At 36.9% G+C, this 20,202-nt stretch overlaps 1 protein-coding gene across 1 annotated transcript in view; it reads right to left on the bottom strand.

Moving 5' to 3' along the window:
* The window catches only part of GCSAML (germinal center associated signaling and motility like), a 52,680-nt gene that overhangs the window by 14,223 nt on the left and 18,255 nt on the right, over nucleotides 1-20,202 (bottom strand). Inside the window, exons 2-3 of the mRNA XM_086413608.1 lie at nucleotides 11,976-12,035; nucleotides 8,391-8,440 (exon numbers count right to left, since the gene is read on the bottom strand). Of these exons, the coding sequence (XP_086269734.1) occupies nucleotides 8,391-8,440; nucleotides 11,976-12,035 (110 nt within the window). The remainder of the gene's footprint in view (nucleotides 1-8,390; nucleotides 8,441-11,975; nucleotides 12,036-20,202) is intronic.

Below are 20,202 nucleotides of genomic sequence, written 5' to 3'. Positions count from 1 at the left end.
GTAGCTCAATTCCAGAAAAATTAACAACCCAATCAAAAAATGGACTGAAGAACTAAACAGATATTTCTCCAAAGAAGACATAAAGATGGCTAACAAACATATGAAAAGATGTTCAACATCACTCATTATCAGAGAAATGCAAATCAAAACCACAATGAGGTACCATCTCACGCCAGTCAGAATGGCTGCTATCAAAAAGTCTACAAATAAATGCTGGACAGCATGTGGAGAAATTAAGGAAACCCTCTTACACTGTTGGTGGGAATGCAAACTGGTAGAGCCACTATGGAGAACAGTGTGGAGATTCCTTAAAAAACTGGAAATAGAACTGCCTTATGACCCACTAATCCCACTGTGGGACATACACACCAAGGAAACCAGAAGTGAAAGAGACACGTGTACCCCAATGTTCATTGTAGCACTGTTTATAATAGCCAGGACATGAAGCAACCTAGATGTCCATCGGCAGATGAATGGATAAAAAAGATGTGGTACATATACACAATGGAATATTACTCAGCCGTTAAAAAGAATGCATTTGAATCAGTTCTAATGAGGTGAATGAAACTGGAGCCTATTATACAGAGTGAAGTAAGTCAGAAAGAAAAACACCAATACAGTATATTAATGCATATATATGGAATTTAGAAAGATGGTAACGATGACCCTATATGTGAGACAGCAAAAGAGACACAAATGTATAGAACAGTCTATTGGACTCTGTGGGAGAAGGCGAGGGTGGGATGATTTGAGAGAATAGCATTGAAACATGTATATTATCATATATGAAACAGATCGCCAGTCCAGGTTCTATACATGAGACAGGGTGCTCAGGGCTGGTGCACTGGGATGATCCTGAGGGATGGGATGGGGAGGGAGTTAAGAGAGGGGTTCAGGATGGAGAACACAAATAAACCCATGGCTGAATCATGTCAATGTATGGGAAAAACCACTACAATATTGCAAAGTAATTAGCCTCCAATTAAAATAAATAAATTTTTTAAAAAGAAACAGGATATTTTCCTTTTTATTTATGCTCTTAATATGTATTCACAACCTGCCCAAATAAAACAAACAAAAGTGTGAATTCAGCAACACTCTGTTGTTATTGAATTGATTCTGTGAGTCCTAGATTGTGAAAGAAAGCACACATATGGTATGGAACAGAATGAATGTCTAGATACTGATGCACTTACCAGGAAGTCTGGACTCAACACTGCAATTCACAGACTTGAGAGGCACATCTAATTATTAACTAGAGTGGCTGCCTAGGAATTAATCTCAGTAAAGGCCTGTATAAAAAGGCATTACTGCTTCAGGTTGTAATTGTCTCCTATTACTGCTGCCATGGAATTAAAAGACACTTACACCCTGGAAAAAAAGCTATAACAAACATAGAGTACTAAAAAATAGAGACATCACTTTGCTGACAAAAGTCTGTATAGTCAAAGATATGGTTTTTCCAGTAGTGCTACGGTTGCGAGAGCCGGACCGTACTGAAGGCTGAGTGCCAAAGAATTGATGCTTTTGAACTGCGGTGCTTATGAAGATTTAGAGAGTCCCTTGGACAGCAAGGAGATCAAACCAGTCAATCCCAAAGAAAATAGACCCTGAATACTCATTGGAAGGACTGATACTGAAGCTTCAATACTTTGGCTACCTGATGCTGTTAGGGAAATTAAACTTCCCTTGTAGCTCAGTCAGTAGTCTGCCTCCAGTGCAGGAGAACTGGATTCCATTCCTGGGTCAGGAAGATCCCCTGGAGAAGGAAATGGCAACCCACTCCAGTTTTCTTACCTGGAGAATCCCATGGACAAAGGAACCTGGCAGGTTACAGTTTATGGCGTTGCAACAGTCAGACACGACTGAGAGATTAAGCAAGAGCACGCGCACACACACACACACACACACACACACACTCACATACACACACAGTCTTACTTAGGCTTCAGAGACAAAGCAGAGCAGGCGTCTGACTTTGCTTCTAACCTGCCTGGAAACTGCCCTGACTGGAAGTGACTGGGAGTGACTGCATGCCGTGAGTGCAAGACGTTCAGTACCTTACATAAAATGGGGGAAAAGTCTTGAAATTGTTGAGCCCCTGAAGGGGACCTGGCCAACCAAGCCCCAGGCTTAACAACATTCCAAGTTTTACAAGACAAAACAAACAGAATTAGCATGAAACTAGGCTCGCAATAGATATTAAGAAGAAGTGGCAAGATACACAGAAGAACTGTACAAAAAAGATCTTCATGACCCAGATAATCACGATGCTGTGATCACTCACCTAGAGCCAGACATCCTGGAATGTGAAGTCAAGTGGGCCTTAGCAAGCATCACTATGAACAAAGCTAGTGGAGGTGATGGAACTCCAGTTGAGCTATTTCAAATCCTGAAAGATGATGCTGTGAAAGTGCTGTGCTCAATATGCCAGCAAATTTGGAAAACTCAGCAGTGGCCACAGGACTGGAAAAGGTCAGTTTTCATTCCAATCCCAAAGAAAGGCAATGCCAAAGAATGCTCAAACGACCACACAATTGCACTCATCTCACACGCTAGTAAAGTAATGCTCAAAATTCTCCAAGCCAGGCTTCAGCAATACATGAACCATGAACTTCCAGATGTTCAAGCTGGTTTTAGAAAAGGCAGAGGAACGAGAGATCAAATTGCCAACATCCGCTGGATCATGGAAAAAGCAAGAGAGTTCCAGAAAAATATCTATTTCTGCTTTATTGACTATGCCAAAGCCTTTGACTGTGTAGATCACAATAAACTGTGGAAAATTCTTCAAGAGATGGGAATACCAGACCACCTGACCTGCCTCTTGAGAAACCTGTATGCAGGTCAGGAAGCAACAGTTAGAACTGGACATGGAACAACAGACTGGTTCCAAATAGGAAAAGGAGTATGTCAAGGCTGTATATTGTCACCCTGCTTATTTAACTTCTATGCAGAGTACATCATGAGAAACGCTGGGCTGGAAGAAGCACAAGCTGGAATCAAGATTGCCGGGAGAAATAGCAATAACCTCAGATATGCAGATGACACCACCATTATGGCAGAAAGTGAAGAGGAACTAAAAAGCCTCTTGATGAAAGTGAAAGAGGAGAGTGAAAAAGTTGGCTTAAAGCTCAACATTCAGAAAACGAAGATTATGGCATCCAGTCCCATTACTTCGTGGCAAATAGATGGGGAAACAGTGTCAGACTTTATTTTTTTGGGCTCCAAAATCACTGCAGATGGTGACTGCAGCCATGAAATTAAAAGACACTCCTTGGAAGGAAAGTTATGCCCAACCTAGATACCATATTCAAAAGCAGAGACATAACTTTGGCAACAAAGGTCCGTCTAGTCAAGGCTATGGTTTTTCCAGTGGTCACGTACGGGTGTGAGAGTTGGACTGTGAAGAAAGCGGAGCACCGAAGAATTGATGCTTTTGAACTGTGGTGTTGGAGAAGACTCTTGAGAGTCCCTTGGACTGCAAGGAGATCCAACCAGTCCATTTTGAAGGAGATCAGCCCTGGGATTTCTTTGGAAGGAATGATGCTAAAGCTGAAACTCCAATACTTTGGCTACCTCATGCAAAGAGCTGATTCATTGGAAAAGACCCTCATGCTGGGAGGGACTGGGGGCAGGAGGAGAAGGGGACGACAGAGGATGAGATGGCTGGATGACATCACCAACTCGATGGACATGAGTTTGAGTAAACTCCAGGAGTTTGTGACAGACAGGGAGGCCTGGCATTTTGTGATTCATGGGGTCTCAGAGTCAGACACGACTGAGCGACTGTCTGAACTGAGGCTTGCAATTTGGTCACAGACTGATGATGATATCAGTTTGCATCTGTCCTGGGATTATAAATGGGAGACCCAAATTGCAGTCTTTGAAGTCTCATCCATGGAGTGGACACGCTGCCTGAGACCCTTTTCCAATTGGAACTCTAGATGTCCTGTGACATGGGACTTCCCAGAGCTGAGTCTGAATGTTGGTCAAAATCCAATATGGTGATGTATCTTTTGCTCTTTCTATTTCTCCTTTCTTTTAATGTTAGTATATTGAAAGTAAGCTAGATAATTCTCTAATATCTGTATTATTTATTTGTATATAACAAGTGGCTTATTTTGTTAACAAATCCTGTGAACCTGAGATGAAAGTGAAAACTTTCTGCAAAACAGATGCAAAGAGCTGACTCATTGGAAAGACCCTGATGCTGGGAAAGATTGAGGGCAGGAGAAGGGGGAAAAGGAGGATGAGATGGTTGGATGGTATCATCAACTTAATGGACATGAGCTTGAGCAAACTCTGGGAGTTAAGGACAGGGAAGCCTGGCCTGCTGCCATCCATGGAGTCGCAGAGTCAGACATGACTGAGTGACTGAACAAAAACTGCTGTAACAAATTATCACAAACCTGATGGCTTAAAATAATGCAAGTTTATTACTAATATCTTACAGTTTTAGATACTAGAATTCTGAGTCTCACGGGGCCAAAATCAAGATGTTGACATAGCTGCATTCCTTTCTGGAGATTCTAAAGAAGACTCAGTTTCTTTGCCTTTTCCAGCTTCTGGAGGCTAAACTCATTCCTTGGATCATTGTCCCCTCCCACTGCTACAAACAAGCAATAGCTGTTTGAGTTTTTCTTATGCTGCATCACTCTGAAACTGTGCTGCATCACTTCTGCTTCTCTCTTCTACATTTTAAGAGCATTTGTTCATCTCCCCACCTAGAAACCTTGAATCACATATGCAAAGTCCCCTTTGACATTTAAAAATATAGTCAAACTTGGATATCTTTGGGGGCCTTTATTCTGTTAATACCTGTTTGCATGCTCAGTAGCTCAGTCCTGTCCAACTCGTTGTGACCCCATGAGCTGTAGTCCACCAGGCTCCTCTGTCCATGGGATTTTCCAAGCAAGAATACTGGAAAGGGTTGTCATTTCCTCCTCCAGGGGATCTTCCCAACTCAGGGATTGAACCCACATCTCTTGTATTCGCAGGAAAATTCTTTACTGCTAAACCACCTGGGAAGCCCCTTATTCTACCTACTACCCATATATTCCTTGTTATAAAGCCAAAAAAGGAAAATATCTAAAGATTTAGGAATGTAAGAATATTTAAATGAATTTACTGCTATAACCTTCTCATCCTTGCCCCAACATCTCAGAAAATGGCAAAGATAACCTTCCTTTCCGTATGTCCATGAGATAACACATGGTAACCATCACAGTGCTTTCTAAATTGCAAATTTGTCTTGCTGTTTGTATTTTGGTAAGTCTTCTGGCTCTGTTATGATTCATACATCATTAATAGACTGCCACATCTTTCCTGCAGTTCAACCCAATAATTATGACTGATATGTAATTATTGAAACCAGGAATGGTTGAAGTAAGAAACTTCCAAAGGAAGAATCTCAAAGGTATGAGAATCTGGGCTTAGTTACATCAGCTGATTAGGTTTAGAGGCAGAGCAGATGCCATCAGTATTTTTTTAAAAAATGAGACACAAGTAGTCCACAGTACAAATGGCAAAAGACTTATTAAAATGGTCACTTGGGTGGAAAAGCCTAGCCTAAATGACTGCTCTAACAGACCTTTAGGGAAAGAATGAGAACTATAAAGACTAACTGATTATCTGATTGTTTTTGGAGCACATAAACAGAGAATATGATACTTTAAATTTGTGGTTCAAGAGCTGATTAAAGGACCAAGGAAACCTCCTTAAAAAAATCTTATTTTACCTTAGCCCACTAATAAGAGAAGGGAATTTTTTCCTATGTCTATGTCATAGTGTGTTGAAGGGGTCCATAAATATATCCAATGAATATTAATTACCATGACTTTAAAACAAGGGTGAAAGCAGATATGCTGACCAATTTGCAGTAGCATTGTATAGATTCTCCCCAAATGGCTCTGGTCCAAATGGAATGTAAACTAACTAAAAAAAGCAATAAAATAATTATTGACTTTAATATCAAAAAGATGCAGAACCAATACAATATTGTAAAGTAATTAGACTCTAATTAAAATAAATAAATTTAAATTAAAAAAAAAAAGATGCAGAGGTGGTAATTTTGATAACTTTTTCACTTAATTTCCCTTTTTGGCCTCAGTAAATGTGGCTGGGTCTTGGACATTTTCACAAACTTAATTAGATAACTTCAGTGGCATTTACTGTTGCAGACGAGGTCTGTTAATTCACTAAAGCAGTGCATTGCAATATATTTAGATACATTTGCTTTCATGAAGAGACACCAGTGCTACTTCATTGGTGTATTTCAGGGCTTTATCAATTTCTGTCTCTCTGTCAATATCTGCTTTGCAGGAACATTGATCATTTCATATATCTGCAGGACATAAAAATAATCTACTATATAGAGGACATAAGGCTGATAGATCCTGGTGAACATAAAGGGACAAGTACCCTAGAATACTTTAGATATATAGTTTGCCATAGGAAAATGAAGGAACCTTCACCTTGGTGAAGTTTTGGGGGGCGAGGGTGGGGGGTAGTAGCCTGAATTATTTCAGGATAGCCCCACCTCAATCCAGAGAAGGCAATGGCACCCCACTCCAGTACTCTTTCGCCTGGAGAAGCCTGGTAGGCTGCAGTCCATGGGGTTGCTAAGAGTCGGACACAACTGAGCGACTTCACTTTCACTTTTCACTTTAGTGCATTGAAGAAGGAAATGGCAACCCACTCTAGTGTTCTTGCCTGAAGAATCCCAGGGAAGGGGGAGCCTGGTGGGCTGCCTTCTATGGAGTCGTACAGAGTCAGACACAACTGAAGTGACTTAGCGGCAGCAGCAGCAGCCACCTCAATCAATTTGCATCTACTTTTCCTGTAAATAAAAGTAGCACAATATTTGGTGAATCTCAGGATTTGCGTTGGAGTTGGGCTCAAAGGAATAGCAAGAGGGCATCACTATAGATCCCGTAAACATTAAATACTTAAAATTTTAAGTTTAGGACCTCAGAATTTTAATTAAAAAGGATAAGTTTGATGAGAAATTTAACTTGCAAAACTGGCAAGATGAAACAGAAAATGTGAATAATCTATAACTACAAAAGCATTTGCGTCTAGAAGTGAAAAAATTGCTTACAATAAACATTTTCCTCAGATACTTTTCACTAGAAAATTCTACCAAAGATTAGACAAAATAAAATAAAATCTGTCATACAGAAGCTCCTCAAAAGAGTAGAAAGTTTCCAAATCTGGGTCAAACACCAGCATTCCAGATGTATTGAAACAGGATAGCATCAGACAATAGAGCAATGGTCAACAATTGAGGATCCAAAGAGTAGAGTGTGGTGTCAAATAAATGAAGGAAGGAAGAATTTCAGGAGGGAGATGCTGAGAAACATTTTCAAGTGCTAGAAATACAGTGATGGAGATTAAGTTTGAATGTTGTCCTTTAGAGTCTGTAGTTACATCTGAACAGAGACATTCAACTTTTTTTTAATGTGATCCATACTTAAAAGTATATTTTATATCCTGGTTCAGTATAACCATATACATATATAAAATAAAAATAATTCTCATGTAACAACTATATGTGCAGTGCACTATGATGCTCTTTAAGCATGTTATTCTAATTATGGCTGTGATGCAGTCTGGTAAAATATGTTGTTTCATAGTCCACTGAACATGCTTAATGGAACAGTAGTACCAGAAGTAAACTACTCTGAGCTTAGACTGGGAAATGCAAAGTCCCAAATAATGAGGCCATACAATTCTTTCAAGAAGTTTGACTGTAAGATGAGAGGACAGTTGAAGCAATAGTGATAAGAAAATGTGAGTTTTCTTCATAATTGTTCATTTTGAGTAATTGCATGATTACTACAGTGGTAAAGAATGTGCCTGCAAATGCAGGAGATGCAGTGTCAATCCCTGGATTGGACGGATCCGCTGGAGAAGGAAATGGCAACCCACTGTAATATTCTTGCCTGGGAAATCCCATGGACAGAGGAGCCTAGTGGGTTATAGTCCTTGGGGTCACAAGGAGTCAATACAACCAAGCAACTAAGCGACAACACCTAGATACTATATTAAATGGAGTAAATGCTTTTAAAAAAAAAAAAAAACACTCAACACCAGATAATATGAACCTATTTTAAAACTTCAATATATAAATTAAAATTGGCATAGTTTGGTTAATTCCTTCCCCTAGAAATCTATAAAATGCTGCCAGAAATAAATCATGTTCAAATACTACTGTAATATAAAGAATAAAGAGATCAGTTTTGTGAGACAAAAACAAGTAAAGGACCATCACATCCCTATAAGGACTCCAAGCAGAATTTCCTCCAACTGGACCATAGTATCAGAACATCAGCTAATTTGTATGTTTACGACATCCCTAGTATGAAAAATATTATGAAGCAATGACTTACTTTTCTTATCTTGACCTTGATTTTCTATCTCAAGTGTAGTCACTTCCTGCCTACAAAGGAAAAAGATAATAACATGAGACACTCCAATTCTCTGAAGCCAAAGTTGCACTTGAAAGAAACATTTCATTGCCCTTAACTTAAGCTCATTGCTAAATTTATAGTTCAAAGGTTAAATAAAATTAAATACTTGCTTACTCTCCTTTCAGAAAAACCATGAAATATAGTTAATGCTGTATTGTATAATTGAAATAGGCTCTCACATCTTTAAAAGATAAATATGTGAGATGATGGATGTTTTAATTACATCAGTGGGGCAATCCTTTCAAAACATATACATAAATCATCAAGTACTCTCTAATTATCTTAAAACTTTGTCTTAAAATTTTATTTTTTAATTATACTTCAATAAAGGTGAAAAAAGGAAAGCTACACAAATCTAAGAAAAGAAAGAAAAGTAGAGAACAAATTCCACAAATGCCAACAAAGTATTTTATGAATTTATCGTACTTAGGAATTAGTAAATTGTTTAGACCACATATATTGTATATTATCATATATATGAAAAGCATATGTGCAATATAGTGAAACTAGGAATGACCCAAAGGATAATACTAAAATTCAATTTATTTCTCTGCTTTATCTTTAAAGATAAATCATAAGTTCTAGAAATTATAATTACAAACTTGCAGTGACAGACATTAAAAAGTATGGGCTAGTGATGAAAGAAATAGAGATTATCTCTACAGCCACACAATTCCACACCACATAACAAAGAAGAGACAAAGAGGGGGTGAAGTTGCCAACACAACTTTTGTTTCCTTTTCCCAGACTCTTAAACTTGAAGGACAAAATGGAAGTGACAAAGGATACAACCTATAATGATATTCCCAACTCAAAGAGGGTAATGCATGCAAAACAGAGATGTGCTCAGAGCAGAGGGAAGAAAATATTTGGTGAGGAGGCAATCTGAGACAACATACTAAAATCAAAGCCTGAGTCTTAGATTATCTCTCCTCTCCCAAAAAGTAAAAGTGTTAGATGCTCAATCATGTTCGACACTTTGTGACCCTGTGGACTATAGCCCACCAGGTTCCTCTGTCCACGGAATTCTCTGGGCAAGAATACTAGAGTGGGGAGCTATTCTCTTCTCCAGGGGATATTCCCAACCCAGGGATCAAACCCGTGTCTCCTGCGTTCTAGGCAGATCCTTTACCGCCTGAGCCTCCAGAGAAGCACTCTTGCTAAACCAATGGACAAACACACACACTACTTTATCTCACAAATGACCTGCTTGCACAGCAAGGTCCTAAGCACAAAGTTGCACACATGGACTGAATTATATATATATATATAAAATACATGGAGCAGGAAAGTGGGTTAGCATAAATCAAGGGGGGGGAAATTGAAAGAAATGGCAAAGCTCAAAGCTTTTAGAGAAAGTAAAATACTAGTAAAAGCACGGCAAAGTAAAAAAAAAAAAAAAAAAGCAGTACCATAAAAAAAATACTTGAGACTAAAAAGTAAATGGTAGAAAATAAAGAGGTAGAGTGGTTAGAAATATAATGATAATTATGACAAAAAAGAAATCTTAATATCACATAATTGCTATTTCAAGACATGAGAACCAAACAATTAAAACAAAAATATCCAAAGACATTTTTAAAAAATAACTCCTGAAATAAAGACTTGAATCTTAAAATTGATTTTATGGGTGAAAAAAACACAAATCATAGGGAACATTGATGTGTAACAGCTTCTGAACTTCAAGAATAATGAATCCTGGAATATCCATGAGAAAACGTTACAGATATAGAATGCAATCAGAACATTAGTTCAGAAACATCACAAGATATTTTCTACCTCTTCTCCAGCTACAAAATGTAAAGAGGAGTTGCAAAGAGTCACAGTGAAGGCATAGCCACTCCATTATTTCTACATTTTCCTTTGTGCAGAGAAAGCATAGCTGAAACTTAGGAAATGACTGATTCCTCAAAAATTATTTCCTGTCACCAACAAACATCAAGGTCTTCCTCTCCATCCCCCATACCTTCACACTTTGTAAGACTAGAAAGGGTCATCTCAGAGACAGAAAAACAGACCTTGAGATGAAATGATTAGGAAAGGGGTTGAGTGCAAAGATATGAAAAGCTCATGACTGACAAACAAGTCATGGCGTTTCTGTTAATCTAAGCAGTGGCAAGATAAGAGTGTCCAGATATAGACTGCTTTTTCACTGCCTTTTTTTTTTCCATGAGTGTCTTGTCAGGGTTGGGTAACTGATAGGCACTAACAAGTTCAAGCAAAGGTTAGAGCCTTCACATGCACTTGGTCTATAGAGGAAGATGGAATGTAAAAAGCCAAACTAACAATATAAAGTTACAAGTTAAAAGAAAGGCGCTGGGAAGGCCCAGGGGGATGGTATGGGGAGGTTGGGAGGGAGGAGGGTTCAGGATGGGGAGCATGTGATTTTTTTTTTAAAAATAAAATTAAAATAAAAAAAAAAAAAAAAAAAAAATATGAATCGATGCTTTCAAATAGTGGTGCTGGAGAAGACTCTTGAGAGTCCCTTGGACTGCAAGGATATCAAACCAGTCAAGCCCAAAGGAAGTAAATCTTGCATTTTCATTGGAAGGACTGACACTGAAGCTGAAGCTCTAATACTTTGGTCACTTGATGCAAAGAGCCAACTCATTGGAAAAGACCCTGATGCTGGGAAAGATGGAGGGCAGGAGGAGATGGGGGCGACAGAGGTTGGATGGCATCATCGACTCAATGGACTTGAGTTTGAGCAACTCCAGGGATAGTGAAGGATAGGGAAGCCTGGCATGCTACCCTGGGGTCACAAGGAGTCGGACACAACTGAGCAACTGAACAATAACAAAATATAAAGAGAGGGGCAGTGTAGAAAATCAACGTGGTATGGAAACAGCATTCTTACATAGTCTAGTCAAGGAGCTCATAGAAATCATAAGAGCCAGCATCTCCAGAAGAGATATTTTCTATCACAAACAAGGAAAATGAAACCCATGTGCACTAGCAAAGCAGCATGCGCCAGGGCCCTGAGGTGAAGAAGATTAGTGGCATGAAGGATATGACTTCCTGGGAGAAAACGGGTGAGCATGCAGGGTGAGGAATGATATTGGAGACATACACAGGAGTCAATCTATATTGAATTTTAGTCCGTGATGAAGTTTGGATTTTATTCTGGGTGTAATAGAAAAACATTGATGGGTTTTAAGGGAAACGCATGATTAGATTTATATTTCCCCAAATTATTCTAAGTATGTGGAATAAGTTGGAAGTGTGGTCATTCCAAATAACCAACCAGAAACAAATATCCTTTATATCAGCTATTCATTCATGCATTTGCATTATATAACTATTAAGAAACAAAATATGTGTACTAATGAGCCAGTTTTAATGTTTAGAGTCTCCATCTAACATTCTACCAAGTCTTAGAGGCAATTGCCAAAGAATTTTATCATTGTGGTTGTAAGAGGTCTAAGATAGGACATTAGCTGTCACGGTACAGAGATTCTGGAAGTAAATCACTGGAGAAAATACTCTGAAATGCTGTGTTCTTACCTTTTTCTTTTCACGTCTGGGCTTACCTTCCCAAGCTCCTTTTGATTGTCTTTCAAGCAACTAAAAAACACACAAGAAAAAAAGAGATTGTTACCTCTTTCCAAATCTTTTTGTCTCCTTTTTTAGCTTTCCTTAACATTTTTCAAAAAATGGGGTATAGTTGCCTTACAACTTGTGTTAATTTTTGCTGCACAGTGAACTGAATCAGCTGCTTCAGTTGGATCTTCCCCCAGCCTGTATCCCATCTATCTAGGTCATCATAGAGCATTGAGCTGAGCACCCTCTACTATACAGCAGGTTCTCACTATCTCTTTTACACATCATGGTATTTATATGTCAATCTCATCCCACTTCACCCCGTACATGTCCACAGGTCCATTCTCTATATCTGCATCTGTATTCCTGCCCTACAAAAAGGTTCATCTATACCATTTTTCTAGATTCCACACATACATGTTAATGCATGGTATGTGTTTTTCTCTGACCAATTCACTGTGTCTGATAGACCCTATGTCCATTCACATCTGTATAAATGACCCAACTTTGTTCCTTTTTATGACTGAAAAATGTTTCATTGTATATATGTATGACATATTCTTTATCCACTCATCTGGATTTAGGTTGCTTCCATATCCTGGGAATAGTAAATAGTACTATAATGAACACTGAGGGGCATGTGTTTGAACTATGGTTTTTCAGAGTATATGCCCAAGAGTGGGATTGCTGGGTTATATAATAGTTCTATTTTTAGTTTTTTAAGGAAACTCTGTACGGTTTTCCATATGTTTTCCATATATCCGTTTACCTTCCCATCAATAGTGCAAGAAGGTTCCCTTTTCTCCACACTCTCTGCAGCATTTGTTGTGTGTAGATTTTTTGAAATGGCCATTCTGATTGGTGTGAGGTGATACCTCATTGTATTTTTAAAATACATTTCTCTAATAATTAGTGATATTGAGCAATTTTTCATATGGCTCTTGGTCATCTGTACGTCTTTCTTGGAGAAATGTCTATTTAGGTCTTCCACCAATTGGGGTTTGTTGTTGTTGTTGTTGTTGTTGAGCTGTTTGTATATTTTGGAGATTAATCCCTTGTCAGTTGCTTCTTTTGCAAGCATTTTCTTTTCCCCTGTTCTCAGGATTGTCTTTTCACCTCATTTATGGTTTTCTTTGCTGTGCAAAAGCTTTTAAGTTTAATTAGGTCTCACTTGTTTATTTTTGTTTTTATTTTCATTACTCTAGGAGATGGTCAGAAATGATCTTGTTGTGATTTATGTCAAAGAGTGTTCTCCCTATGTTTTCCTCTAAGAATTGCATAGCGTCTGGTCTTATGTTTCAGTTTTTAGTCTATTTTGAGTTTACTTTTGTGTGTGGTATAAGGTTCTAATTTCATTCTTTTACATGTAGCAGTCAAGGTTTCCAGGCACCACTTGTTGACGAGACTGTCTTTTGTCCACTGTATATTCTTGCTTCCTTTGTCGTAGATTTGGTACCCATAGGTGATGGGTTTACCTCTGGACTTTCTATCCTGTTCCATTGATCTGTATTTCTGTTTTGTGCAAGTATTTTACTGTTTTAATTACTGCAGCTTTGTAGTGTAGTAGCTTAAGCAGACCCCAGGAGACAGTGAAGGACAGGGAAGTCTGGCGTGCTGCAGTCCCATGGGGTTGCAAAGAGTGGGACATGACTGAGTGACTGAACAACAGCTGAAGTCAGGAAGCTTTATTCCTGTAGCTCCATTTTTCTTTCTCAAGATTACTTTGGACATTTGGGGTCTTTCACCTTTCCATATACATTGCAACATTTTTTGTCCTAATTCTCTAAAAAGTGTTGTTGGTAATTTGATAGGGATTACATTGAATCTGTAGGTTGCTTTATGTAGCACAATCATTTTTCACAATATTGATTCTTCCAGCCCAAGAATGTGATATATTTTTCCATTTGTTAGGGTTATCTTCTATTTCTTTCATCACCATGTTGTCTTATTGATTTATAAATATAGGTCTTTTGCCTCCTTGTGCTCAGTTAATTAGTCCTATTCAACTCTTTGCAACCCCATGGACTGTAGCCCACCAGGCTCCTCTGTCCATGAAATTTTCCAGCTAAGAATACTGAAGTGGCTTGCCATTTCTTACTCCAGCTTTCACCTCCTTAGGTGAGTTTATTCCTAGGTATTTCACTCTTTTTTGTTGCAATGATAAATGACATTGCTTCCTTAATTTCTCTTTCTGATCTTTCATTGTTAATGTATAGGAATTCAAGAGATGTCTGTGCATTAATTTTGTATCTTGTAGCTACCAAATTCATCAATTAGCTCTAGTAGTTTTCTGGTGGCATCTTTAGGATTTTTTTTATGTTGGGTATCATGTCATCCGCAAACAGTAACAGTTTTACTTCTTCTTTTCCAACATGAATTCCTTTTATTTGTTTTTCTTTTCATATTGCCATGGCTAGCTCTTCCAAAATTATATTGAATAACAGTGGTGAGAGTGGACATCCTTATCTTGTTCCTGATCTTAGAGGAAATGCTTTCAGGTTTTTCACTAGTGAGAATGATGTTTGCTGTGGGTTTGCATTATATAGCCTTTGTTATGTTGAGATAGGTTCCCTCTATGCCCATTTTCTGGGTATTTGTTTTTTAATCACAAATGGGTGTCGAATTTTGTCAAAAGTTTTTATTGCACCTATGAGATGTTCATATAGTTTTTATTCTTTAATGTATTAACATGGTGTATTACATTCATTGATTTGTATATACTGAAAAACCCTTGCATCCCTGGGATAAACCCCACTTGATCATGGTATATAATCTTTTTAATGTGTTGTTGGATTCTGTTTACTAGTATTTTGTTGAGCATTTGCATTTGTGTTTCTCAGTGATATAGGTCTGTAATTTTCTTTTTCATGATACCTGGTTTTTATCACAGTGATGGTGGACTAAAGAGTGAGTACACTTCTCTTACTATTAAAAAGAAGCCTGCTTTTCCTTTTTGTTAAACTTCTTTTCCTTTGAAATTGACAGTCATAGATACAGAATGCAATTTGGAAATTGACCAGAAGCCAGACTTATGATGGAACAAAATTCTATAATCTGATCCTTGATTCTCTCAGTTTGATTTTTTATAATCAGGAAAGTTCCAGGGCTTGGACTGATCATGATCTGGCATGCAAATTTCCTGAGTTCTCCAGAAGAGATAGGAGGTGCCAAGAAGGTTGAAAGCACCTTACAATGGAAAGGTGCAGCCTCTCCAGTGAGTCCAGGTAGCATAAGCATGCTATATGTGTCTATGTGGAGTACTAGGACTACTGATCCTGGCCTTCTGAGCCAGAGTAAGATTCTCTAAAGCCTTCTGTTTTGCCATTCATGTACATGTAGAGCAACGTAATCCTCACCTACATTCAGAGAAGTGTATGTTGTGCATATTATTCTTATGTTTATTCTCATTAAAATCATTATTATGAGAATCAAGCAAACATTGAATGATGAAGCTACAATGGGAGAAACCAGCAACTTGCATGATTATATAATGGTTACAGAATAATTCATCATAGACCAAAGCCTGTGATTCAGTTAATCAAATTTTTCACTATGTGCATTGTACAAACATATCATTTCTTGGAATGGTCTTTTCCCACTAGTATCAAATCCTCAAAAATAGTGTATTCTCTTGTTTCTATATAAGGGTTCATGTAAAATACCTCAGACTATGAGCCTCATAGTTGTTACTGACGTTATTGAGAGAAGTCATTTCTTCAGTATTAGTGTTTTAAGTTCAAGAAACATTGTTAGATATTGACATACAGGACTACTAAGCAAAGAGTAGAACTTGTTAAATACAAAGTAAATCAGATTTGCAGAAGAAGGGAACCTTTTCTTTTGATTCTGATGTAGAGATTTCTGGATAATATTCAAAAACTGTCAAGTTTGGAAGTTAAGTTTAAATTTATTTATTTTAATTAGAGGCTTTTGGGAGAATGTCATTGAAATTTGGAAGTTATAATTACTTAGTAGTATAGATTGTGAATCAGGAAAAAATTTTGGTGTCCTCTATCTTCTGTTCTTTTTCTGTTTCTCTAGAATCCAGTTTCTCATGATTTTATTTTTCCAATCTGATCAATGAAGATTCTCCTTGAGGTTTTCAATGATTCTCTAATTTACCCTTTTAAAGGCTGTTTGTATTTCAAAATTAAAAAAACAGGGTCATAAAGTTCCTAATTTAGAAGGCACTTAGTTAGAATTCCATGTCATTAGAATTACCGTACATAAATAGGCATTTATGAATTGTCATACATAAAGTAAAAGATTTTGTTTTAATCAAACAGAATTCAGATACCATCAGGCATTGATGACATACAAAGATTTGTTGAACGAATTAATAAATTGTCAATTTTCTATCATTTAAAAACCATGTATTAAGCTTAAAATGTATGCTGGCCAAAGTCCTGAGACAAGGGCTGATTTTTCCATATTTTCTGTGCTTTTTTCTTTCTTTTTAAAAATGTCCCAAATGTATGACTTTAACTTCTTAATACATCGTAGCTTCACAAAAGAAATCTAAATAAACACCAAAACTCAATAATTTGTACAATATTTCTCCATCCAATTTGAGATTTTTTATTTTCCATAAGTTCTTCTTTCCACCTCAAGAAGACTCTTCAAAATTTCATTTAGCGTAGGTTTGTTACTGATGAAAACTTTTAGCTTTGCTTGTCTGAGATAATTTTATCTCACCTTCTATTCTAATTGAATAGAATATCTTAGGTGCTGGACAGTATTTTTCATGAGTGTATGTGCATGCTCAGACGTGTCCAACTCTTTGCAACCTCAAGAACTGTAGACTGTCAGAATTCCAGAAAATCATATATTTCTGCTATATTGACTATGGCAAAGCCTTTGACTATGTGGATCACAACAAACTGGAAAATTCTGAAAGAGATGGGAATACCAGACCACCTGACAGGCCTCCTGAGAACCCTGTATGCAGGTCAGGAAGCAACAGTCAGAATTAGACATAGAACAAGAGACTGGTTCCAAATTGGGAAAGGAGTACATCAAGGCTGTATTTTGTCACCCTGCTTATTTAACGTATATCCAGAGTACATCATGCAAAATGCCAGGCTAGATGAAACACAAGCTGGAATCAAGACTGCCAGGAGAAATATCAATAACCTCAGATATGCAGATGACACCACCCTTATGGCAGAAAGTGAAGAAGAACTAAAGAGCTTCTTGATGAAAGTGAAAGAGGACAGTGAAAAAGTTGGCTTAAAGCTCAGCATTCAGAAAACTAAGATCCCTGATGGAATATAAGTGAACATAAAAAAGGACATTTATGAGAAATCCACAGCTAGCATCATACTCAATGGTGAAAAGATGAAAGCCATTTCTCTAAATTTAGGAACAAGGAAAGAATGCTCATTCTTGCCACTTCTATTTAACATAGTATTGGAAATTCTAACCAAAGCAATTAGGTAAGAAAAAGAAATAAAATACATCTATATTAGATGAGAAGAAGTAAAACTGTTCCTATTTGCAATACTTTATATAGAAAACCCTAATGTCACCAAAATGTCTATTAAAATAAACAAATTCCTCACAATTGCAGGATATAAGATTAATATTCAGAAATCTTTTGTGTTTCTGTACACTAATACCTATTCTCAAAAGAGAAAGTTTAAAAAAAAAAAACTATCTTGTTTAAAATTGCATCAAAAAGAATTAAAATATCTGGGAATAAATTTAATCAAGATGGTGAAAGATGTATACTAAGAAAATTATACATTGATGAAAGAAATTGAAGATGATACAAAGAAATTGAAATCTATACTGTGATTTTGTATTAGAATAATTAATATTGTTAAAATGAGCATTCTAATCAAAGCAATCTACAGATTTAATGCAATCTCTATCAAAATACCCATGACTTTTTTCACACAACTAAAACAAATAATCCTAAAATTTATATGGAACCATAAAAGACCCAGAATTTCTAAAGCTTTCTTGAGAAAAAAGAACAAAGCAGGAAGTATCACTCTCCCAGACTTCAGAGTATACTACTTACATACAGTAATCAAAACGGGTTGGTCCTGGCACCAAAAAACAGACACATAGGTCAAACAGAAAAGAGAATCTAGAAATAAATTCATATATCTATACCCAGCTAATCCTTGGCAAGAATATACCAATTGATAAAACAGTCTTTTCAACAAATTTTCCTGATAAAAAAGGACATTTCATGTAAAACAATGATATTAGAAAAATTTCTCACATTGTACACAAAAATAAACTCAAAATGATTTAAAGACCTAATTGTAAGATTTGTAACCATAAATTTCTAAAAAAATATATAGGCAAACACTCTTTGACATGTTACAGCAACATTTTTTGCCAAAATAAATAAAAGCAAAATAAACAAATTTGATCTGATTAAACTTAAACATTTTGCACAACAAAGGAAATCATTTATAAAATGGAAATACAACCTAAAGAATGGGATAAAATATTTGCAAAAGATGAGCTCAACTAAAGGCTCATATATCCAAAATATATAAATACTTCATACAATTCAGTATCATAAAAACAAACAACCCAACCAAAAAATGCGCCTGAACAGACATTTCTTCAAAGACATACAGATGGCTAACAGATAAATGAAAAGATGCTCAACATCATAAATTATTAAATAAACATAAATCAAAACAGCATTGAGGTATCATCTTACACCTGTCAAATGACCATTATCAAAAAAACTGCAAATAACAAAAGTTGGAAAGGATGTGGAGAAAAGTGGACCCTTGCACACTGTTGGTAGAAATGCAAATTGGTACAATCACTATGAAAAACAGTATAAAGATTCCTCAAAAAACTAAAAATAGAACTACATGTGATCCAGAAGTTCCACTCCTTGGTATTACATCTGGAGAAAACAAGAACATGTGTGCAAAAGACACAAGAACTTGTATGCAAAAGACACAAGATGCTGTATGCTGTGTACATACAATATCACTATTTACAATAGCCAAGATATGGAAACAACCTAAGTATTCATCAACAAATAAATGGATATAGAAGACATGAGATGTGTGTGCATAATACACAATATTAATATTATTCAGTCTTTAATAAAGACTGAATTTGCTACTACATAGATGGATCTACAGAAACAATGGAAATAGCGACAGACTTTATTTTCTTGGGCTCTAAAATCACTGTGGATGGTGACTGCAGCCATGAAATTAAAAGATGCTTGCTCCTTGGAAGGAAAGCAATGACAAACCGAGACAGCATATTAAAAAGCAGAGACATTACTTTGCCTATAAAGGTCTGTGTAATCAAAGCTATGGTTTTTCCAGTAGTCATGTACAGATGTGAAAGCTGGACAATGAAAAAGACTGGTCGCCGAAGCATTGATGCCTTTGAACTGTGCTGGAGGAGACTCTTGAGAGTCCCTTGGACAGCAAGGAGATCAAATCAAGGAAAACAACCCTAAAGGAAAACAACCCTGACTATTCATTGGAAGGACTGATGCTGATGATGAAACTGAAGCTCCAATACTTTGGCCACCTGATGGGAAGAGCCAACTATTGGAAAAGACCCTAATGCTGAGAAAGATTGAAGGCAGGAGAAGGGGATGACAGAGGATTAAATGGTTAGATGGCACCATCAACTCAATGGACATGAGTTTGAGCACACTCCAGGAGATGATGAAGGACAGGGAAGCCTGGTATGCTGCTGGGGGTCCATGGGGTCGCAAAGCTGCAAGCGGTCCACAGGGTTGCAGAGAGTCAGACATGACTGAGCAACTGAACAACAACAAAGTAAGTCAGACAAAGAAATAATGTTTATATCACTTATATATGGAATCTAAAATATAATGCAAATGAATATATGCAAAAGATATTCACAGATATAGAAAACAAACTAGTGTTTCCCAAAAGGGAGAGAAAAAGAAGGAAGGGCATATTAGAGATATGGGATTAAGAGAGAAAAACTACTATTATAAATAGATAACCAACAAGAAGATACTGTAGAGCACTGGAATTATAGCCATTTTCCTGTAACAACTTTAGATAGAGTATAATCTGTAAAAATACTGAATCAGTATGCTGTACACTTGAAATTAATAAAGTATTGGAAGTCAAATATAATTAAATAAAAATAATAAAGTTTAAAAAATCAAAAAAAGCACATGACAATCAACTAGGTGTTATCCCAGACGGGGTAGGTT

Source organism: Bos grunniens, chromosome 7 (assembly GCF_055505025.1).
Source record: "Bos grunniens cultivar Pamir isolate PY7600 chromosome 7, Bosgru_T2T1.0, whole genome shotgun sequence".
NCBI lineage: Eukaryota > Metazoa > Chordata > Mammalia > Artiodactyla > Bovidae > Bos > Bos grunniens.
The sequence above is the reverse complement of the archived record's forward strand: the minus strand, read 5'-3'. Positions and strand labels throughout refer to the sequence as shown.